This window comes from Plasmodium gonderi (genome assembly GCF_002157705.1).
Source record: "Plasmodium gonderi DNA, contig: Chr09, whole genome shotgun sequence".
Lineage (NCBI taxonomy): Eukaryota > Apicomplexa > Aconoidasida > Haemosporida > Plasmodiidae > Plasmodium > Plasmodium gonderi.
Genome location: NW_021628934.1, coordinates 238,819 through 262,731, shown reverse-complemented (window position 1 = coordinate 262,731; position 23,913 = coordinate 238,819). Strand labels below are relative to the sequence as shown.

Below are 23,913 nucleotides of genomic sequence, written 5' to 3'. Positions count from 1 at the left end.
ATAAGGTAGTGCAGGGGCGGTGAAGCAAAAAACAAATGAATTATTATAAAATGATATTAACTGTTCAGGTTATTTTGTTAAAAAGTATTAATATGAAGATAAAAAATGAAAAGAAAAAAAAAAAAAAAAAATTTTCCCATCTTTTTACAATTGTTAATAAATTTTCTTCTACTAATGTGTACTCGAATACAAAAAAAAAAAAAAAAAAAAAAAAAAGTCTCTTATACGCATCCGCAAAGCATAAAAGTTTTTGTGGCAAAATAGAATTCGAGTGAACGCAACATGGGAAATGTAGAAAAGAAAAAAGGTTAACGAGACATTGTCCATTAAGGGAAGTTAAAATGGTTACTTTAAATTGGACTCTCTAAAAAAAAAAAAAAAAAAAAAGTGGGATTTAAAAAGAAAATTTGGGAAGTTTTTTAGCACAAGTTTAAAGGGCTCGTACAGGAAGAGTTTTTTTTATTAAGTGAAACTTAAAAGGTTAATTAAAAAAAAATCTTTATACAAAAATAAGGTTAAAAACTAAAAATAAAATTCGTTTTAACCCCAAGGATGTTAAAGTTTTATGCGTATCAAAGAGTGTGCAGTGTATGTATGTAGTACGTATGTACGTTGTGTATATATATATATATATATATACATGTATAAAACCGATGGATGCGTGCATACAGTGGGAATGTAACAGCATATGCCTGATAAGTATGCGTATAACACAAGTGTTGAAAGGGTGCGGGCGGGGTTGCAATAATACAGGAAAAATATATACATACATACATAAATATATATACATATATATATATTACACATATATGCGGGATGCGGGGGTAGGAATATTGCACACATATACATACACGAGTAAAAAGATATATGTTACTACATTGTACAAGCATAAGCAGTTTGTACAAAATTAAAGAAGTGCACCGACGTTACATGCTGTAAGCAAGCATAAGGGGGGGAAAAATTATAATGTATATGCAACACAAATGAAAACAAAAAAAAAAAAGAAATAAAAAATAAAAGGATAAAATGAAAAAAAAAAAAAAAAAAAAAAAAAACGGAAAATTTTGAGAAATTTACAAGAAAATTGAAGATTTTTTCTTTTTAATTATTTAAAAATGTTTAAGATAAATAAGATCAAGGATAACATAAATTCTTTTTGGTTTTCGTTTCTGGGTCCGCAAGGTCAACAACTACCTGTAAAGAGGAGAAAAAGTGGCCATGTGGGGTGGTGTATTAACATGAACATATATATTGTGCACTACTTTGTAAATATATATACATACAAATATAAACAACTTTATAACAAAACTTTGTAAAATCTAAAAGTGGAAATGGTCAAAGACGTGAGTATTCAAATGATCAATACAAAAAAATAAATAAAATAAAATAAATGCACTACTTACTTCTTTTCCATCTATTATATGCTTTGAGTTTTTGTTTGACAAAATTTTCTTAACACAATCATTGTCTAGAAACGTGACGAAGGCAATACCACGAGGTCTGTTCGTACATACGTCTACGAGAATGGCGCAGAGGGGGGGGGGGGAAATTAAAAAAGGGTGAAACGGGTGAAATGGAATGAAAAACATTTTATTATAACATGTTATATACCCATACGTACATAAAAAAGTATACATAAATAAATGTATAATTTTGGACAAGTAGCCTAGAATGCGCCCCAAAAAATAGAACGCCTATTTTTTTTTTTTTTGGATATTTCTTCCGTTGTCTCATGGTTACCATTAGGCATGTATATGTCAATAATTTCGCCAAACGCTTCGAAGTAATTCCTCAGAGTTTCAATTGTGGTTACGCTATCTGAAATGGTATGTATGTGTGGTGATAATTGGGAAAATGTGTAATTTTTTGTGTGTCATATGAAAAGGAGGTATAAATTGAAGGAATTTGGAAAAGTTTGTTTCATTCAAATTCTTTCACGGTTGAAGAACGAATGGGTATATATATGTATTCTCTGAATGTTATATATGTATAGAAAGAGGATTGAGGAATCTTACTTAATTTGGTAACGAATAGCTTGTATCCTCGTTTGTTCCACTCGTCTCCACCAGGTAATTTTCGAACAACTGTAAAAATGGAAGGGGTGTGGTGTGTATGTGTATGTGGTGGGCACATAAGCAAATGAGTTATATATGTACATACATTTATACACACACATGTACATTTACACGCATATTTAAAGCTTTCCGCTATTTCCTCTCCCTTGGTAGTAGCATTGTGTTGAACAACAAATTGTACCACTCGTGCATGTGTTTTTTTTTTTTTTTTTTTTTTCGCATGCACGTTATGAGATGAAGAAAAAAAAATGAACTAATTTTCTTTAAAAAGTTCAATGGAACTTACATGGAGATCTATAATTTCCATTTGAAGCTGCACCTAGGGGATACTTCAATTTATTTTCTTCGATGGCACTATTTTTTCGAGAAACTTTATTTTTGGCAATTGGTGGAGAGCCTAATAAGGAAAGAAGATGGGAAAACACACAAATGGTATTAGAAAACAAAATAGAACAAAGTGAAATGAAATAAAATAAAACATAATAAAGTGACACAAAATAGGATAAAAAAAAAAAAATATGAACTAGAGCTATGAAAAAACATAAAAATGGAGAGGGGAAAAAATATGTCTCCTCTTCACCCTCCCCCCCCCCCCATTTTTTTTAATGTCACCAGCTCTGATTGAGTACCTTGGGTCATGTATTGCCCGTTGCAAACATAATAGGGAGGATATTCCATTTTCTTAGCATTGTATATATTTTCATTATGAAACATCATATTATTCCAGTTATAATAATTTGCCATACTCCAATAGTAATCATTTCCCATATAATCAAGACAATTTTGATATGAAACTTGTTGATTATTAAAATAAGTTGGATCCATATTATATCCATTGGGTGGAAAAAATGAAACTGGCACATTATTTTTATAAACATGCTTATTATTATTCATTCTATTTCCTAATATGTTATATGTTGGGCATAAATTATAAAAATTTTGCATAACTAAATTGTTGTCGATATTCTTTGACACGTCCCTTATGTTTGTTGTTTTGTTATATATATGATGATACTTGTTAAAATTTACTAAGCTGTTGTTGTGATTTTTGTTAGGCAACTTTTTGTCATTCTTCGGGTACTTTGCTAGGTAGTGGTCTGACGGAAGGTCTACGAAGGGGGAGTATAAAAAATAGGGTTAAAAATGGTGACAAAATTGATCATAAAAAAAAAAAAAAAGGCATTAAAAATGGTGGCAAAATTTATCATAAAAAAAAAAAAAAAGGCATTAAAAATGGTGGCAAAATTTATCATAAAAAAAAATAAAAAGGCATTAAAAATGATTAATGAGCAGGATGATCCAGCAAAGAGTTCCCTCGCCCCCTCTTCTCCTATGCCACTCCCCTCCATGAACATGGAGAGATACTAATAAAGACCATGAAATATTGGCTCAAATTATAAGCATACAAAATGACCTGAAATTTTTTGTCTGCTTTCTTAACCATTCAAACAACGAATATGCACACATACACACACACATGTAAGCAGCATTATGAATTTTTTATCTTACGGAATAAGTTCTTGGTTTTACTGTCCCTCATCGAAGCAACATCAACAACGATTTCCTTGCCGCAGATTATGTGCAATTTATCTTTCAAGACCTAAAATAAAAAAGTAAATGAACATGGTATATTTTTTGCTTCACTAATTGATTGATTGTTTTTTTTTTTTTTTTTTTTTTTTTTCCTCACATATGCAAAAAGTGTTTCTCATGAGGAAAAAAAAAAATGTTTAAATTATATATACCTTGTCCATTGATCCTTGTTTTTCAAAAGAAACGAACCCGAATCCTTTATTTTTATTATTTGATAAATTTTTTGAAACATATATATCTATTATCTTTCCATATTTCGAAAAATATTTTTCTAAATCTTTTTTTCCAGCTTCAAATGGTAATCTAGTTACGAAAATGCGTGGGTATCCTTTTAAGATCTACAGGGATGGAACGGGGAAAGAAAAAAAATAAAATAAAAAAAAAAAAAAAAGTATATATATATATATATATTTTTCATTCATAACTATGCACACTGTTATATGCAACCATTTTTACATGATGATATCTCTAAATGTTTGGTTCGCACAACAATTGTAAGTAAAAATTGTGTAATATAACACTCGGAAGGCATATATGTGATACAATTATTTTTCCACAAATGTAACCCATGTAAACATGTAATATATATATATCACAGCATATGCATGTGTATGCCCCATTCCAACGGAGGAAAAAGCACTCGATTAATAATTTACCTCATCCGCAAATGCAGCATGATCTTCCTTGGAACCTTTTTTTTTTTTTTCTTCTTTTTCATCTTTATTTTGTTTTTCACACAAGGCAGTGGTGGTACTGTTATCACTGAATTTTTCTTTCGAATCGATATCGATATCATCAGAAGAATCGGACAAAATGGAAGGAGCATTATCAGCATCTGTTTTTTTTTTTTTTTTTTCTTCGTTTTGTTTCAATGAGTGCATTTTTCTTTTAATTCTGCTATCGATTTCACCTTTACATTTATTTAAATGATTAGCATCATCACTATGATTATTCTGTTCATTTATTTCTTGAATACCTACTTCATTCTTAAAATTCAATGCAACATTTGCTGTACGCATCCAATTTTCTACATTTCCATGATTTTGGTCAACTTCTTTTTCTCCTCCCCTTTCCTTGGCGTTACTATTTGTAGTATCTTCTTCAATTCCTTGTTCTATTGTGTTGCATTTGATTTGATTTATCGCATGCTTATGCTGCGGATCAAGTGATGGATTTGGTAAGGAATCATTTTCCATGTTGTATGCTATGGTTGCAATTTCATTGGTTATTTGTCTACTACAATCTTCAGCATCGTTTTTCTTTACAATATGAACACATTTCTGTTTATCATTAGAAATCTCTGGACTTACATCATCAGCATTTGATGATATCGTTTCTTCTTTCAAAAAACAGAGTTCTTCCAATGCTTCCATTTCCTTAATCATTTCAGTTGTATTTTCAGCATTATTATTTTCTCCTACATCATAATCATTATGGTGAAGATGATTTTCATCACCATCTTCTTCTCCCTTTCGATTTTCCATATGTACACGTTCAGATTTGTTTTCATTTGAAATTAAATTGTACTCTTGACAACCTTCCTTACCCAATTCATGTCGAACTCCCTGAATTAATTTGGCATCATCACTAGAACTTTTGCTTGTTTCATTGCTTTGGTTTAAAAAGTTAGGATCTGATTTTCCTTCCTCGCAAGGGAGTCCTTTTTTTACTTCATTTGACGTACTCATGGTTGGTAGTAAAATTAAAAAAGGGGGCCCAAACAAAAGGGGCAAAAAAAGGGAAGTAAAAATGGGACGCAAAAATGGGATGTAAAAAAGGGGAAGCTAAAATGGGATGTAAAAAAGGGGAAGCAAAAAAAAAAAAAAAAAAAAAAAAAAAGAGAAAAGAGAAAAGAAAAAAGAAAAAAGAAAAAAGAGAAAAGAAAAAAGAAAAAAGAAAAAAGAAAAAAGAAAAAAGAAAAAATTAATTACATTTCAACCATTAAAAATAAATTGTTGAAAATAAAGGCGAGAAATCATTCATTTCGTTTTTATGTATGACCGGTGGGGTGGGGGATTGCATTACAGCAGGAATATGTTGTTTGTGTGATAAAATATCTCGTACTGTAGCTATATACATAAGTATATATTTATGTATATATGCACATGTACACTCAGGCGTAAGGAAATGGGGAGATTTATATACGTATGAAGTAATAATACCACATATTATTATTGTTATCCCGATCGCTTTGGCTACTACTACAGCTGTATAAATTGTACACTAATATGTATGCGTTTATGTACGTATATATACATATGTATATTATATATATATATATATATATATATATATATATGTATAAGTATTTAAAATGGGGACATCGTTATATGTATAAACCTAACGGCGTGAAGTGTTTTATTTTTGCATTCATTCGAATACGAGAGATGCAATATTTTGGGGTTTACAAGAATGTGAGTTGAGAGGTGGGCTGCTGGTGTTTATATATTTTTCTTCCTTTTATCTGAATTCAAATGAGAATAACGAAATTGTTGGTGTATGAATTATATTGCTCTCTCTAAATCATGATAATATGCGCGCATATGTAATTACATTTGGATACATTTATATTTAAAAGATATTTATGCTTCGTGGAGAAGAAATGTGCTCATTTGTTTCCACGGAAAAAAAAACGTACATTGGGTAAAAATGAAGCAAAAATGAAGCAAAAAAAAAAAAAAAAATTAAAATAAAAAAAAATAAAATAAAAAAAAATAAAAAAAAATAAAATAAAAAAAAATAATAATAAAATAATAAAAGGATAAGGCGGTAAGGCTGTAAATCGATAAAGGTATAAAACAATAAAAGCGAAAGGAAACAAAAAAAAAAAAGCATAAAAATGTAAATATTGTGGAGTTTATATACCATGTACACATTGTGCAGTATAACATTGCTCAGTGAAAAGAACTCCAACTTGGCTAGAGTAGTAATTTTTCATAGGAATAACATTTTCAATCATTGCTTCCTGTGTATTCATTTACATATTACGTGCAGTAAAACTTTTATGAATTCATATTATATGAGTTATATATATCACTCGAGCAGTGACTTATGTATGTATAATATATATTTATATATGCATATATTCCTCGTGCGTTTAATTCCATGCTATACACAGGCGTGTACCCAAATGATTATATTATTGATATCCTATCCCTCCCTCGTAAATATGTACATATAAAACACATACATATATATATATATATATATATATACTTATATATACATATATACCTTCCTCTCCCCTTATGTGAGAAAATCTTGAGGAAACAACAAATATAAGTTTATATTTATACCAACACAAAGTCTCTATGAACTATGAACATGCATGTGGAATGTGAAATATGTATATGCTTTCATATATATTTTCATTTTGCTCACTCTTTACAAAGTTGTAATATAGCGTGTACCTATAGGAACGGTACCTATGTTATACGCAATTAGTTCAAGTTACAACTACGAGTTCAGGAATGTTTTTTTTTTTTTTTTTTTTTTTTTTGCTTCCATTTTCTTCCACAGCCAAAGGCTTGTTCAAGAATTTATGTTTTTACACATACTGTGTTGGTGTGGAGTTCAACTTTTCACAACGCCTGGATGTTTAAACAGTAGCTCCATTAAACAGTTATTCAGTTAAGTAATTACTCAGATAACCGGCTTAGGTAAGTGATTGAGTGAAAAATCACCAAAGTGTAATATAGTGTAAGAAAAACCGTTTCTACATGTAACTTCCGGTTGACATTTTCAATGCTATGTTGCTGATTTTGTAGAAATTACGTTATTTATTTTTAAAAAAAGAAAAAAAAAAAAAAAAAAGCCTTTGACATAAGACAACAAAAAGGGATTGTCGAATAAAATGCATATTTTTTTTATTTTTTCGCCTTTTCCAAATTAATTATCCCATGAAGGCAAAAAAACTCTTTGAAAATTGCAAGAGCTAGTGAAGCCTTGAGGGAACATTTTTTTTTTTTACACATTTTTTCGCACAGAATTGCGATTTAAAATTAAGAAGAATATATCCCAAAATGGTTAAAATATATATATATTTTTTCTATTTTTCCAATTTGTGTTTGAACTCATGGAGAAGGGTAACACACATAGATAATGCATAAAATTTAAGCAGTTTTATGTATGAATATAAAAATTAGTCGTGAAAAATTGGCAAAGGAGCAAAGGATAAAAAGGGACGATGGTTGAACCAGGTATATGCTACAATCTCATCATGGCTACACATTGCACACAAAAATGAATAATTACAAATTTATCATCATTCAAATGAGTTACTGTATTCCTTATCCATCCTTTCCATGCAATATATTGAGGGTATATTGGAAGAATAACCACGTTACACGACCATCATGTGCTTACAATTTGTGGGCTCCCCATTTTTCGAATTTGAGTTTAATAATTTTTTCATTTTAACGCAAACAAAAGAGACATTTATGATTATTCAAAAATGAAGTTGTGAAAAACTGTTTCCCAGCTGGTTTAACAAATTGTGAATAGGTTACACAGTATGTGCATGAATTGAACTGCAGCTTCTGGTTTATCATCACACCTTCTTCCTTCCCTCATGTGTTCTCTAATTATTTTTTATGTTTATAAAAAATTTGGCAAGTTTGGAAATTCACCGCTGAAGTGTGACCCCTGCTCAACTGTCAATAAATGAGCCAAGATGAATTAGCCAGATATGGTGTGACAATTGAAACGCACTGTTGTGTATTTTATATGTGCACATATATATATATATATATATATATATTGTATAGCAATTTCTAAATATCATAATTTTAAAAGGAAAGTTTTTATGAGGTTAAAAACGGGTGTTACTTTTATATGTCATATTATGATTTTAAAAATAAAAAAAAATAAATCACAAAGATAAGTTAAGTGAAAAAGCTTTCTTGCGTCAACATGTGTAAATATGTGTTGTCCAGTAGGAACATCAATTATGTGTACACACATGTATATGTACATGTGTGTGTTTTCAAAAAAAATCTGTAAACATTGTCGGGTCTTAGTATCCCCTTCTTCCACCTCCACCTCCAGCTCCTCGCATTTGTCCCCCTCTACCACCCCGACTATCTGTACCCCTGATAGAGCCTCGACCCCTACCTCTTCCTCCGCGCCCTCTACCCATGCTTCTTGCTTTTTCTGCAAATAGAAAGGAGAAAGTATAAATATAAACGAAAAAGGGTAATGATATTTTATGAACGCTCAAATATTCAGGTTATGGGGGTAGTAAGGCTTAGCTAGCTATTTTGCAGAGAATTTTTTTTCTCTTTTATTTTTTTATTTTATTTTATTTTTTTTTTGTTGTTGTTGTTGTTGTTGCTGCTGTTTCTGCTTCTGCTTCTGCCTTACGTTCGTTGGTTTCTTCAATGGCTTGTTCTATGGCCTGGTCTTGGACTCGAATATATTTAACACTATTCCCCCTGACATAACACTCTGAAATTTTCCAAAATTTGTCCCCGTCCTTTGATGTGCATATTATATTTTTCATATGTAAATTCATGAAACGGTCGCAAACTACGAGGAAGCCACTGTATGTTTCTCCATTTTTTAGCTCAACCATCTGAACGAATCATAAATTATTAACGAGGTGAAACAGATACAGTATGTATATATATATGCACATTTATAGGTATGTTTCATTTTAACACTTGGAACATTAAAAGGGATAATATAGTATGGTCAGTCAATGTTTCATGGCGGACAAGCAAAGTGGCAAAAACACAAGGGTTATGACAGAAATGGACAGAAATGTTATGATCTGCATGCAACATCAATCTTTACTCAAAGTATATTTTAACCTCGATAACTTACCACGGGTTGATTTTGAGAACATTTTAACAATGTTAAGGGGAACTAAAAAAAAAAAAAAAAAAAAAAGAAATTCATACATTTTAAATTTAAAGTAATATAATATAACTATAAATAATTATGAATAATTATTCAAAAATTATAAATAATGTATTTATAATTTCCACGTAAAATACACTTCATATTTTGTGCACGTTTTAATTTACATTCCCAGGATAGAAAACACGTTAAAATTTTTGCACACTTAACTATTTAGGGAATAACACAAATTGTCTACTAACAGTTACTCCCATAATATATTATATGTTCTTACCACCATAATTGGACTTCTCTTAATTTAGTGTGTGAAAGAAAAAAAAAAAAAAAAAAAAAAAAAAAATCTGAACGAGTGGTAAAAAAAAAAAAAAATAAAAAAAAAAGGAAGAAAAAAGAAAGAGAAATGAAAGAAAAAATAAGTTATTTAAACATGTTTTGTTCTAGATAGAATTACGGGATATGGAAGAACATGGTGCCCTTTTCTCATGATGGGTATATGTAGTAATGAAAAATGATATAAATTGTCGTGAGTGATATGTTTTTTTTATAAACAAGCAGGTGTATACACAAGTGCTATGCACATGTACCATGTACGTGCATAATGTGTATCATTCGTTACAATACACTTTCCATTGTTGCTTTTTTTTTTTTTTCTCATGACATTTTTTTATAACTTACTTTTTACTATTTTTACAAATGACTTGATTGATTTTAACTACATGTGTATATTCGGTTAAATTTGACAGTTCATTTATTTTATTTTTTTGTTTATGCCTTTGTTTAGCAGTTTTCATCACTTAAAAGTGGTCTAGGCTTGATGAGACTTATCCTCAAATTGCAGACGAACACAATCTTAAATGAATATGTATACATATATATACTATACATGTATATACTATACATGTATATGCATAGGATAAACATGAACAAAGGATAGTGGTTTTTCAATTGGTACTATAAGATTGTTGACATGCTCCTTAAGTGTGAGAACGGATATTTAATTCACCTAAGTATGAATTGCGGAATGGTAGAAATAAATGTGGCTCAGTGTAAATTCAAATGAGTTCTTTACGTTCCCATGATTTTATTTTCTCATTATTAAAAGCAGTAAAAAAAAAAAAATAAAATAAAAAAAAAAATAAAAAAAAACTTAGATGAGCTTACAACGGTTTATCACATAAAAAACATTTTTTCATTATTTTATTTGCTTAATTTAACACATAAGTGTTTATATTGAGACTTCTCGAAAAAAAAAAAAAAGGAAAAAATTATGAAACTTTTTTTTAAGAAGGCCAATGAACGACATTCTTTTCCACTTGTAGTAGATCAAAGGGGCGAAGAGGAGTATCTCGGTTTGAAGGTTACATATTTATTCATGTATCGTTGTCCTCTTGTGTGCTCCTCGTGAAATGTATATACTTAAGTAACATTTATCAACTTGTGCGACTTATTGCTACTTTTTAAACAAAAAAAGAAAAGAAAAAAAAAAAAAAAACTGAAGATGAATGTGGAAAAAAAAAAAAAATCAATCTCCATATGAAACACAAGTTCTAAATCTCATGTTCTGAAGCGTTAAGATCGATTAACACACTGTGCTTTTTTATAACTACAGCTTCTGGGGAAATTGCATAATGGGTGTATAATATATCTAGCTTCTTATTTTGAACCTAACCTTTGTTTTCTATATTCATTTTGAGAATTGAAAATGTGTTGTCAAATAAAAGAGCCAAAAATGTGTGGTTATGAAATTTATCTATTGCTTACAGATATTATGACACATGCATACAGAAGTGATATGCATATATATGCTTATATTGTGTATATGTGCTGATGTGCATGCGAGCAATTACAACTTAAATATTATATATTATTGGCATAATTTTTACTTTTACATTGCAAGTCGCGTCAGTGTTAATGTTTATATCATATTCGAAAATGTCACACTGCCATGTATATTCACAAATTTTTATTTTGTGAATAAAAAATAATACACTTATATATCCCTTTTTAGCAGAAAAAAAAAAAAAAAAAATAGCAAAAGTTGCAGTGAAGAGGAAGTACTGTTTTAATAAATTTTATTTTATCCAAGTATTTTATTATATAAAAAAAAAAAAAAAAACTGTTATATCATTATATATAAATGTTTTATGCTTTTTTTATTACTCCTCTCTCCCTCCCCCCATCTGGATTAAATCAGATGGAAAATTTCAAGGCCCAAAATGGAAAAAAAAAATTAAAATAATATAGTAGTAGTGATAATATGAGAGGGAGGAAATGTGTGTGTGTGGATGTGGATAGCAAAATTGCTCTTTACATCTTCACCTCGTCACATCTTCACCCCGTCACATTATAGAGTTAAGTACCTTTCTGAGTTTTTTATTTGTTTCATCTTTCTTAGCACATATATTCGATTTCGTCTTGCTTAAAATTTCAACACACTGAGTGTTCAGTTCGGACCATTCTCTATCCTCCAAGTCTTCAAGTTCCTTTTTCTCATGTTCGTATGCTTGCATGAAATTTTCAGCCTCCTTGTAGAAATCCTGCAAGTGTGTGGGTGTGGGTGTGTGTAGGGGGAATCTGGGTAATGGTGTCTGGGGTGCATTAGGTGGTTCTAAGGAGGTTGTATGTTGACCTGCCCGCTTGGGACAAAACAAATACAAAATTCCATGAATAAATTTGAAATGAAAATTATTCATGCTTGCCCACATACACGTGCAGATTATGGCAAGATGAAGATGAACGAACCTTTATCCTTTTTTTATAATTGTTCACTACAGTAACTAACTCTGTTTTGAGTTTCAGGTAATGTCTCCTTTTTTCATTAATGCCCTTTTCATATTTTATGACATTTTCTCGAAGATGATTTAATTTTTCCTCGGTCTCTTTTTTAATATGATTTTTTTCATCATTAACTAGACTAAGCAAATTAGATTTCGTGTCCTCCACTAAATATTCAATTTCATTTTCAAACTTTCTTTTACTCTCCTTCGTTATCTTTTTTATTTGCTGTATCATTTGAAGAACATCTTCGTCGTTTTCACACGAATCAGCCATCATTCAGGTGGGGGCAAAAAGGGTGGTAAAAAAGGACACGTTCTTTTTTCTCCTTTTTTTTTTATGTTCTTTCTATTGTGCATTCGCATTATTGTGCCAGCGTATCAGAATGGCAAAAAAAAAAAAAAAAAAAAAAAAAAAAAAAAACTCTAGGCGATTACAACAATTGTAGCAATTGTAGCAGTTGTAGCAGTTGTAGCTGCTTTAACCGCTGGTAATGTTAAAAGTAGGGGAAAATGACACCTCTAAAATCATGGGTTATTGTTTTTCTCTGAGTTTTAAGAAAAGAAGAAGCATAACACATTCGTTTGTACGAATTTTGGGATGTACTTACACGTCCAAAAAAAAAAAAAAAGGTCAGTATATGGGGCAGCAAAACGGTCAGCATATGGGGCAGCAAAACGGTCAGCATATGGGGCAGCAAAAAACGTGATGCTAACCGTTTAAAATGCTTAAATATATCATCTCTTTTAAATTTACCATTTGACTTTATTTTCTTTCCTTTATTTGAAAATAGGTCTACATTAAATTCCATTCATGAAGGACATAAGTGCATCTTCAGCTTTGTTGTTTACCTGACCAGGAATATAAAGGTAAAAAAAAAAAAAAAAAAAAAAAAAAAGTTAGAATAAAGGAAATTTTAAGACTGATCAAATTTTTGCAGTGAAAGTGGAAATGTAACTCTAAAAGTAAACTATTTTACTTTTTCAAATAATCCAGGTAGCTGCATTAAAATTTGCTGAAAAGTGGGTCTTTTGCGTTTGTTCCTATGTAAGCAGGCTTTAATTAACCCCTATGAAAAAAAAAAGGCAAAAGAGGAGAAGGAAAGAAAAGAAAAGAAAAAATAAAAATGTAAAAACATGAAAACATAGAAAGATAGAAACATAGAAAGATAGAAACATAGAAAGATAGATAGAAACATGAAGACATAAGAAATGCCTGTTTTGCAAGCCTTGTCTAATTGTTCAAGAGTCACAACATGACTTCTCCTTTTTTTTTTTTTTTTTCTTTTTTCGTCTTGTTTGTTATACTTGAATTGGATTGGGTATATTTTTGTAGGACAATTCTTCTTTAGCATATCCGACAGAGGCCTAAAAAGAAAAAAATATATTTTGTATAATTGTATGTTTTTTGTGTGAAATTTGGATGGGGACACTTGGATACCCATGTATCGTAGTTTAATGGAGGAGTATGTTCTATGGAAACAATGGAAAAGTGTAGGACTCTTTTCATCCACAGTAGATGAAGTGTATCAAACGTACCACCAAATGTGATTTGAAAGTATAGTTAAAGGGGATACTATGAGTTAGCTAAAAGGAGTGCGTGGGGGTAGGAGGAAATGAAAATCAATTTTTTAAAATATTGATATCATGTTTTCTATAAAATGTATTTCTTCTTCTTCTTCTTCTCTGATTAGAGGTTTACCATTTCCCAGAAAATGATTCCAAGTGCATAGATATCAGCATGAAAGCCTTTTTCTTTCTTTCCTCGCATTATCTGAGAAAATAGGTGAATATTTTGAGGGGTACATATTTTTATGGGTTAAAAATGCACGTCATTCCACCATGCAGTTACGTAGTCATTCCCTTTCGGGAGCATTTTATTTTATTTTTTTTTTTTCTCTCCCTCTCTCTCATTGTAACCTCCGGTGGGGTCCAAAAGAAAACGGAAGAATATAAACTGCTCGGAGAAGACACGATTAGCTCCGTGTTGTACATATGAACTTTGTTTTCATAATCATAAACATATAAAACTCCATTACACTGAGTAGGAATATATTCCATTTTCTGTACACCTTTTTCTATAAATTCTTTATCAAATTTTATTAAATTATTTGCATAAATAACATAAGAGTGATCTATATTCATATCCAAACATTTTTCAATTTCGTGTATTCCAAAATCCGTCACTTTTGCATTCAATGTTTCATCCAGGAGGATGTTCGTTGGCTTCAGGTTCAGTGGGTGCGTCTACCAAGTAGGGGGATCGAAAGGTTAGCAGCAGATTGGCAGCAGATTAGCAGCAGATTAGCAGCAGATTAGCAGCAGATTAGCAGCAGATTGGCAGCAGATTGGCAGCAGATTGGCAGCAGATTGGCAGCAGATTGGCAGCAGATTGGCAGCAGATTTGTAACAGAATAGACCAACACGACTGTGTAATCGAATTAGAGACTTACCAGCTTCTTTTCCAAATAGGAGCATGCTAAAGTTACATCCCTAAGAATGCACAGGGGGTAAATGGGGATGAAAAAAAAAAAAAAAAAAAAAAAAAAAGGAATGATTGAATGATTGGGGCAAGGGGAAAACGTCATTTTCAGTTGTGCAAATTTTTCATTTACAGATATGTTGACATAAATTAGTCTGTTTTTCTTCCATTTATAGTTACGTTATAATTTTGATTATCCGTTGGATACTTAATGGTCTATCTGCTTTGGTAGTGCTTTGTTGATAATTAAAATGTAAATGCGTTTGGGGGTAGCTAAATAGGATTTTTTTTTTTTTTTTTTTTTTTTGATTTTTTAAATATGAAGTCAGTTCTTTCTCAAATGGAGGAAATGTGTATGGTTCGTTCAAGAAAATTTTATTTTCTAAAAATAATTTCGAGTGTAATTTTTTTTCTTCTTTTATTTTTTCATTTCTGTCTTTAGGGTATTTTTTCTTCCTATTCGCGTTCGGTTCATTGAGTGTGTTCTGCATCCATTCTTTCATTTCATTTACACATGTATGAGAATTTCCTTCCAAATTGGTGGTAGGAGTCATTGTTATTTTGTTATCAGTAGGGCGAGGATCTAACTTCTTCTCTCTCATGTCGACTTTCATATTGTTTGCGTACACACCACAAAATAAGTTGTTTTCATATTTGAATAAGCTGTATATGTTTCGCTTGTCATGGGGTATCCCTCCACTGGAGTTGCCACTTCTGGAGTTGTCACTTCTGGAGTTGTCACTTCTGGAGTTGTCACTTCTGGAGATGTCACTTCTGGAGATGTCACTTCTGGAGTTATCACTTCTAGAGATGCCACTTCTTGAGCTATCGCTAGTTGAACTCGCTGTTGATGTATCCCTCCTGATGATGTTGCTTCGCGTGTGAACTGCTGTTCGTCTTCTTGAATCAAAATTACCCCTGTCTTCTTGGCGTGTCCAGGATTTTGTTGAATAATCATGTGTGTATGGCTCACAATGTAAATAAGAGAAGAGACAAGAATTTTTCAAATACTCATAAACAATAAAAAGGAATGGATATCGAATAGAAATTCCCATTATTAAAATAATATTTGGATGTCTCAAATTATGTAATTTATAAAAAATTTTGTGTAATTTATAAAAATCTTTTATTTTCCCTACTAACACTTTAATAGCTACATGTTTCCCTAAATATTTGCCTATAAAAGTTGTACTTCTTAATTTTTTATATTTCGATAATTTTCCATTCATTTTTTTATATTTATTCAACTTATCATCTGATAAACAGGACTTAAGTCTTTCTTCGTTCATATAATTTTCTTTATCCATTTCCATCATCTTTGGACTAATTTCTATACATCTAGGTGTTCTAATTTTATAATAATTTTGAATTGGTTGTATGAACGTTAAATCTTCATGTGGTATTATGAAACTGTACAGGTAGGAAAATGCTAGGTTGCTGTTCATGTAGATGTTGCTCGGGTACTTTATTATTTGACTCCTTCCATAAAACGGTGAGTTGGCTGTTCTGTTGGAGAAGTAAGATGAGGACGAAGCGGAGGAAGTAGAGGGAGAAGCGGAGGAAGTGGAAGAAGTGGAAACATCAAAGTCGGATGATTTCTTCTTCACTTTCTTAATCCCTATTCCACTTAAGTGGTTAGAAGTGTTATGATCCTCTTTCGAGACTCCTTCACAATTTAACATGCTTGACATCTTCAAGTTATATGAAGCAGCAATTCCATCGGATGATGAAGAAGTGATATTCGAGAAATTAGATGTAGAGGATGATGTGGTAAGAGAAAAGGGAGATAATGACGGGGATGCAAGTGAGTCATCATTTCCAGTATCTGGTGTGACTGTGTCAGACTCAACTCCTGAGTTAAGACTAGATTTATTCACGATAAGTCCATTTGAAAAATTATTTATTAGGGAGAATTTTTCATGAAAGTTGCGGATAAACTTTTCTTTTTTTTTTTTTTTATCTCTTCGCACTTGTTTTTTCATTTCCCGACGAGTGTCAATTGGTCTTTTCAGTTTCTCCTCCTCCCATTGGCTTGTTTCGTCATATTTGTGAGGTGCTTCTTCATATTTGTGAGGTGCTTCTTCATATTTGTGAGGTGCTTCTTCATATTTGTGAGATACTTCTTCATATTTGTGTGGTTCTACCACCCTAGAAGCATCTAACCACTCTTCCCTTTTCTCATCAAGGGCACTACTTGCGATGGGCATCCCTTTGTTCCACCTCCCCTTTTGTTTCCCCTCCTCCGAGTTATGAACAGAATTGAAGGACGTGGCAGATGTGGTAGATGTGGTGGATGTGGACGAATTGGGATCATGCGCATCACGAGAAGGATCTTCCTTGGTCAGTATCTTCTTTGAGAGAGTAATTGCGTGTCCTCCCTTCGATTCATCCAGTTGATTCGGTTTATCCGGTTGATGCGGTTGATTCGGCTGATTCGGTTGATTCGGTTGATTCGGCTGATTCGGTTGATTCGGTTGATTCGGTTGATTCGGTTGATTCGGTTGATTCGGTTGATTCGGTTGATTCGGTTCATTTTTTCCGTGTTCGTTATGGAATATGCTACAGGTGGAGGAGTCTTGGCGCGTGAAGACTTGTTGATGCACATGGTGAATCTTGTCCGTTTGGTTTATGCTACGACTTGAATGGATGTTTTTTTTTTTTTTTTTTTTTTTTTTTTTTTTTTTTCTTTTCCTCAGAAAATGTTCACATTCTTGTATGTTGACACATCGAGCGAACCTCTTGTTGTACGCCATTACCCTCAGATTTTTAATTAGTTGCAAAAGTTTAATTGCATGGCCATATGGAAGTATTCCGAATTCATTTCTAATAATGTGTATATTAATGTGATCAAGCATACATCCATTAACATTATTTTTGTAAATTGCAGTAATCCATTTTATGGGGACATTACAAAGGGATAGCCATTGAGCCACTTGTTGCCTTGACCACAATTCATAATTTTCAATTTTAAGACTATTATTATTTTTCTTTCTTAATGTCTTTATCATATGTTTTGTTTTTCTCTCTTCTTTTTCTGATGATATATCGGATGTTATTATTTGATTATAACTCTGAATGCTATAATAATCTTTGTTTTTGCATGAATTTTTTATATTTCTCGTTTTTATGAAATTGGATTCCATGGACTGGGTAGAAGAATCGGATGATGTGTAGAAAATGTTTTTCTGAATTTTACTTTTTTTTATTTTTTCATCTATTCTTTTTCTCGTAAGCGCTTCTAATGTGTGATTCGACTCATCATCTGATTCGTTATGTAACTCATGATTAAGGTCATTTTCGATGTCATTATCTGCTTTATTATCATTCTCGCTACTTGTGCATCTATCCTTTCGGTTTCTACGTGATATAGCTAGATGATTCTGTTTTACTATCGATGGAGTAGATGCATCTCCTAGTTTATCATGTTGCAGAGTATAACGATTCCTACTACAACGACTAGTGCAATAATTGAGTTCATTCGATTTGTCTGAGTTGGTTATAAAGTCCTCTTTAACATTTTCTCTGTTTTGTGTTTTACTCAATCCCTGTTTAGCACGGCGAACATGACGATAAATTTCACATGCTTCGATAATCTCATTATTGTATATGAAGACAAAGACTTTATTCACATTGAAGGGTTGTATTTTTAATTCCTTATGAACCTTATCATTTTTCCAGTAGCATATATATTTTGTTAGTTTTTTATCTAAGTATATTCCCATACCATTTTTCTTTCCGTTTAAGAAGAATCCATAAAATGATTCCCCTGAGTTATGTAAAATGAGCCCTTTTCCATTGGGTTCATTTTCGCTATCTAACTTACCAATGTACCTATAGCTGTTGAACACTTTGCCGTTTATTGGCTTATTGTCTAATGAATTTCCCATGCGTCCGTGTACATCTAGCAACGATTAGAACCCTCTCTCTCAATTGGTATATGTCATGGCCAGCGGTATCACCAAAGTGCTTGTTTTTCTTACGCAAGGCCGTGCTTAGACCCATCACTACTTAGAACAAATTTCTGTTCTGTTCTCTTTCATGTGATAGTACATGCACACGTGCATATACAAATGTGCGTATAAGTGTGGATATACATTCGTATGGGCCTATATATATATATATATATATATATATATATATATATATGTATATATATAATGTACTCGTGGTGATGTAAGACCACTATACTAACTTGCTTATAACTTAAAGAAGTAGATAGTATGAAATGAGTGAATATAAAAGGAGAACAAAATTTCCTGAACAGAGTAAAGCCTCTTCTACAGTGTATTGGAAATGGGGGCTGGTGGGGTGCGGTGGAGAGTGTAAATAAAAACTACATTCTCTACTTTTTACCCATTATGTTATTCTTGCACAACAAGATAAGCAAAAGGAATTAATTTCATGCAATTCGTACACACATGTAAATGCGTGTGTCATAATTAAAAAAAAAGAAAAAAAAGAAGAGAAGCAGTAGAAATGTATTACATGGTATAATATGTCCTTCACAAGAAGGTGGATGCTGTTGTGAAATCAAAATTAGTGAATTGAAACAACCAAGGGAATTAAGTAAATAAAGATAGAATGATTGTTCATATTTATAATATGTGTCACTTTTTAAAAACCTCATTTTTTTTTTTTTTTTTTTTTTTTTCCATGAGATAGTGTGTTCCTTTGGGTTATTTTAACGCACAATTTAACCGGTGTCGGTTTGGTGAGAAGCATGGTACACAATTATGTTGATTGTTCACTTTTGATTTTCACTCTTGAATGGTGACATGTGAGAAGGGGGACGAATGCACTCTTCATTTCAGTCGTGCAATATGCCATTAAATTTGCAGATTTGTGTTGCTACATTGTCATTTGCTTGATGAGATCCCTGCAGAGGTGCATTTGCAGAGATTGTGTAGAATATTCTCGGGGAGGTCCTCACAAGGCAATAGGCAAAGGGGAGAAGCAGGTTAAGTAACACAAGAGACGAGCCGAGGAAGTAGCACAACAGACAAGCAGAGAAAGCAGCACAACAGACGAGCAGAGAAAGCAGCTTAACAAAAGAGCCGAGGAAGTAGCACAACAGACGAGCAGAGAGAGCAGCTTAACAAACGAACAAACAAAAAAGTCTTGGAACTACATTTTTGGAAACCTCACAGTCCCACCCCATTCTCTCTATCACCATATAGCACATCATTTGGCTAAATAGTGCGAACAAATTTTAAAAGTGGAACCTGATGAGTATATACTTGAATTGGAAAATAAAATTCCTGCCACATTAGCATCGGTACCCGAATATTTATATATATGCAGCATTATTGCTTCTTTTTTTTTTTTTTGTTACAAGGTAATTTTTATGTATAAAGCATGTTTTTTATAGCGTATATGCTTTTATAAGGCATTTTTTATAACATAAATTTTTTTCCATATTTGACATATTTTTACCTTTGATTTTTTTTTTTTTTTTTCCACCCCTTGCTCCCTTTATACGAGCGAGTTATTCTCCCAGGGACTTGGATGTCAAACGTTCTTGCATACCATTGTGTGTTACATATGTACATGTAAGGGGTGTGTGCAAATAGGATTCCCAAAAGGTATTTGAGTTTCTTATTTTGAGTGTGGTATCCAAACTCTAGGAACCAGAACACGTACACACATATATACGTTCCTATGCCTATGGATACATTCACATAGATGTAGCATTATGTGTAGCTTATAGTTTTTTTTTTTTTTTTTTTTTTTTTTTTTTCCCCAGTTGCAGAAGGAAATTGAACCCAATCCGATATAAAGCTACACATTCGTACACATATAAAAAGGAGTGTATATATATACACAGAGAGTAGTGAGTGAGGGGTAGAGACCACCATGAATTTAGTTAGACCTGATCCTGTATGTGATTGAAAACCACGTGGATGGTAGGAGTAACGAATGGAAGTGAAGCAAGAAAAGCAAGAAATGGAGATAAAGGAGGCCAATAGAGGAAGGGGGGAAAAGTTCCGCGCAAATGTTTTGGAAAAATTTGAGGAACTTATAAAACTTGAACATATGTACGAAATAAAGGAAATAGAATTATGTTATGAACATTTAAAGAAAGAAGAATTAATTGAAAAGGGTATTTTATTAAACGACTTGACTATAAAAACTGCCAGAAAACATAATGCAAATAAAAACTCGTATATTATTAAGTTAGTTAGGAAAAAAAAACAAAATACGAATAGTAATGATCTAAGTGATGAAGAAAATATTGAAAACTTTAGACATAACTTATTCAGTAAAGGAAGTATTGTACATTTTTCAAAAAAGAGAAAAAATTATTCCCTGAAGAAAGACAACAATGTTGGTAATAAGAATTTCATAATTCCTGATGTTGTAAATATATATATATGTACTGTTCATAAAATAAAAAAGAATCAAATAAATTTGCTAATCAGATGTATTAACGAATTGTGTAAAGAGTTAAATATCAGTAACACATATTTGTTAACAGATAAAAGTTACTTTGATGTCTGTTTAGTTGGCAGTGAAATTTCTATGATGCGGCAACTCAATGCTATTAATTTGATGAAGACGAGTTTAGACATACCGTCAAATATTTTGAAGATTCTGTTTTTAGGAAAAAAGCCTTCCCAAGATTTATTTCTCCGTAAAATTATGGCCATTTTTAGGCATCGCTTGGTTGGGAAGAACAAACATCAGGCAGCACAGGAGGAGGAGAAGCGTGAAACCACAACTCCAGTTGAGAATCCAGAAAAAAATGAAAAAGGCGAATCCGAGTTGAATGGACTTCAAATCGAGGAAGAAAAAGACGCGTGCTACCCGATGGAAGAAGACTTGAGAAATGAAGAGAACTATTACTACAAATGTGCGAAGGAAGAATGGGGAAACAAAAATTTAAACGACAATCAGAAAAAAGCAGTATATATGTGCCTGTACTCGAATGACATCTTTTGCATTCATGGACCTCCAGGTACTGGAAAGACAACAGTTTTATGTGAATTAATTTATCAATTTATTAAAAGGAATAAGAAGCTGTTAGTTACAGGCCCAAGTAATGTTTCAGTAGATAACATATTAAGTAAATGTGTAGATATGAATATAAGAAATGTTGTTCGACTTGGATTGAAGTCTAAAATAAGAAAGGAATTATGGAATTATAGTTATGATGAGAAAATAAGAAGTTGTGATTCTTATAAATTATGTGAAGATATTGATAAAGATATTGAAAAATTAAAATTAGAAATTGGGAAATTAAAAAATAAGAAAAAACATGAAAAAATATCATCATTTGATAGGAAAAGTATAATGAATTTAAAATACGAAATAAGACTATTAAATAAAAGTCGAAAAAAAAAAAAAAATATATTTTTTAATGAATTGATGAATAGAAATAATGTTATATTTGCAACATGTTCAAGTAGTTCAAATTATGAATTAAATAAATTTATCAAATATACAAATTTCTTATTTGATGCAGTTTGTATTGATGAATGTTGTCAATGTACTGAACCATTATGTTATATTCCTATATCACTTTCAAAAAAGAATATTTTTCTTTTCGGAGATCATAAGCAATTGGCACCTTTGGTTAAATATAAGAATGGCAGTAACAAATTAAGTGTTACATTATTTGAAAGACTTATTAAGAAGTATAAAAAAAAAATATCCTTTCTCCTTAAAATTCAGTACCGGATGAATGATCTCATCTTGAGATGGTCTAACAAAATGTTTTATGAAAATCGTCTTGTTTCTCATCATTCCTGTAGGGACATAACGATTGGGGATCTTTTTTCCCCATCTAGATTAGATGTAAAAAGAGCAGGTGGTAATAAAGGAATAGAGGCGCAAAGTGAGCGTAAAAAGGTTGGGAAGGATAAGAAAAAAAAAAAACAAAGCAAAAAAAAGAATGATGAGGAAATGAAGCAAGTTGAAGTGTGTGCAAATGATAGTGCCATGATTCAGAGCTACAGCTATTGTCCAATAACGTGGATCGAAACTGATGGGTTCGATGAATTTCTTGATGACACCAAGGAGCTAGACATGATACATCTGGAAATGAAGGGAAAAAAAAATTACCAATTAGGGGATAGCCAATTAGGAGACCACCAATTGAGGGACAGAAAATTGGCAGAGGACCCGGGGAGAGACCAGGTTTTGCCTGTACAAAGTGGCGAAAAGTGTGAAAAGAAATCGCTTAAGATAGATGCAGCAGCGGAGCAGGATCAGAAGAAGAAGAATGGATATTCGCATAATGACACTTGTTGTATGAACCAAAAAAGGAGCGATAACGAAAGTGGTACCATCGTGGGAATGAACATGACGAGCGACGACAAGGGGCATCTAGAAGGAAAGGATTCAAATGGAAAAAGTTCAAATGGAATAAGTTCAAATGGAATAAGTTCAAATGGAAAAAGTCCAAGTGATGAAGAAATTGACTCAGAAAGTGGACTTTCATCTGCAGCATCAGAATCAGCATCTTCAGAGGGGACGAAGGCAGAGAACAAGGAGAAGAACCTGGAAGATGCAATAAAAATAGATGTAGAGGACATCATAAATCTGAATAACAAATCCAGAAGCAACAGTGGAGAAGCGTATGTCATATATAAGTTAATCGAAAGAATGCTACATGTAGACAGGATTAGTGCGAATCATATATGCGTGATAACTCCATATTCGAAGCAAATGAATCTGTTAAGAAATATATTTTATGATAATTTGTATAACGAAAAGAATTATAGATCTGATTATAAAGAAATCGAGATATCCACAGTTGATTCTTTTCAAGGCAGAGAAAAAGAAATAGTGATTTTGTCACTTGTGTGTTCAAATTACTTTAAAAACATTGGATTTTTGAAAGATTATCGACGTTTAAATGTGGCAATTACCAGATCCAAGCGGCACGTAGTTGTTGTCGGGAATTCCAGTACCATATCTAACGACACAATATTGAACCAATTGTACGAGACTATTCTCAACTATGGAAAGGTATATTTAGTTAATGAGTTAATTGATGTGGAGAACATACCCCTGAACGGTTGAGAGGTTGGCATTGTTAGCAGTTTTGGCATTGTTAGCAGGTTTGGCATTATTAGCAGTGTTGGCACGGAATAAGATACTAAGCACAGGTACAAACAACATAGACTTT

The 23,913-nt window shown here is 31.9% G+C and overlaps 5 protein-coding genes across 5 annotated transcripts; 1 reads left to right on the top strand and 4 right to left on the bottom strand.

Annotated features, from left to right (window-relative positions):
- Positions 1–1,134: 1,134 nt before the first annotated feature.
- PGO_090470 (nucleic acid binding protein) lies at positions 1,135–5,356 on the bottom strand (the record flags this gene model as incomplete). Its single annotated transcript, XM_028687637.1, has 9 exons — positions 1,135–1,194; positions 1,404–1,516; positions 1,741–1,818; positions 2,016–2,084; positions 2,362–2,472; positions 2,705–3,184; positions 3,585–3,675; positions 3,821–4,006; positions 4,325–5,356. The coding sequence occupies 9 exons, from the start codon at positions 5,354–5,356 to the stop codon at positions 1,135–1,137; spliced, it is 2,220 nt and encodes a 739-aa protein (XP_028543438.1).
- Positions 5,357–8,682: 3,326 nt separating this feature from the next.
- Positions 8,683–9,807, bottom strand: PGO_090460 (U6 snRNA-associated Sm-like protein LSm4; the record flags this gene model as incomplete). Its single annotated transcript, XM_028687636.1, has 4 exons — positions 8,683–8,819; positions 9,030–9,240; positions 9,492–9,533; positions 9,802–9,807. 4 exons carry the CDS (start codon positions 9,805–9,807, stop codon positions 8,683–8,685), a joined length of 396 nt encoding a protein of 131 aa, XP_028543437.1.
- A 2,059-nt stretch (positions 9,808–11,866) lies between these two features.
- Positions 11,867–12,578, bottom strand: PGO_090450 (hypothetical protein, conserved; the record flags this gene model as incomplete). The annotated part of the gene is made up of 2 exons (XM_028687635.1): positions 11,867–12,064; positions 12,270–12,578. 2 exons carry the CDS (start codon positions 12,576–12,578, stop codon positions 11,867–11,869), a joined length of 507 nt encoding a protein of 168 aa, XP_028543436.1.
- Positions 12,579–13,102: 524 nt separating this feature from the next.
- Positions 13,103–18,670, bottom strand: PGO_090440 (protein kinase; the record flags this gene model as incomplete). The annotated part of the gene is made up of 8 exons (XM_028687634.1): positions 13,103–13,153; positions 13,282–13,371; positions 13,610–13,669; positions 13,841–13,888; positions 14,004–14,075; positions 14,222–14,548; positions 14,755–14,794; positions 14,964–18,670. 8 exons carry the CDS (start codon positions 18,668–18,670, stop codon positions 13,103–13,105), a joined length of 4,395 nt encoding a protein of 1,464 aa, XP_028543435.1.
- A 2,029-nt stretch (positions 18,671–20,699) lies between these two features.
- Positions 20,700–23,807, top strand: PGO_090430 (hypothetical protein, conserved; the record flags this gene model as incomplete). Its single annotated transcript, XM_028687633.1, has 1 exon — positions 20,700–23,807. One exon carries the CDS (start codon positions 20,700–20,702, stop codon positions 23,805–23,807), a length of 3,108 nt encoding a protein of 1,035 aa, XP_028543434.1.
- Between the last annotated feature and the right edge of the window lie 106 nt (positions 23,808–23,913).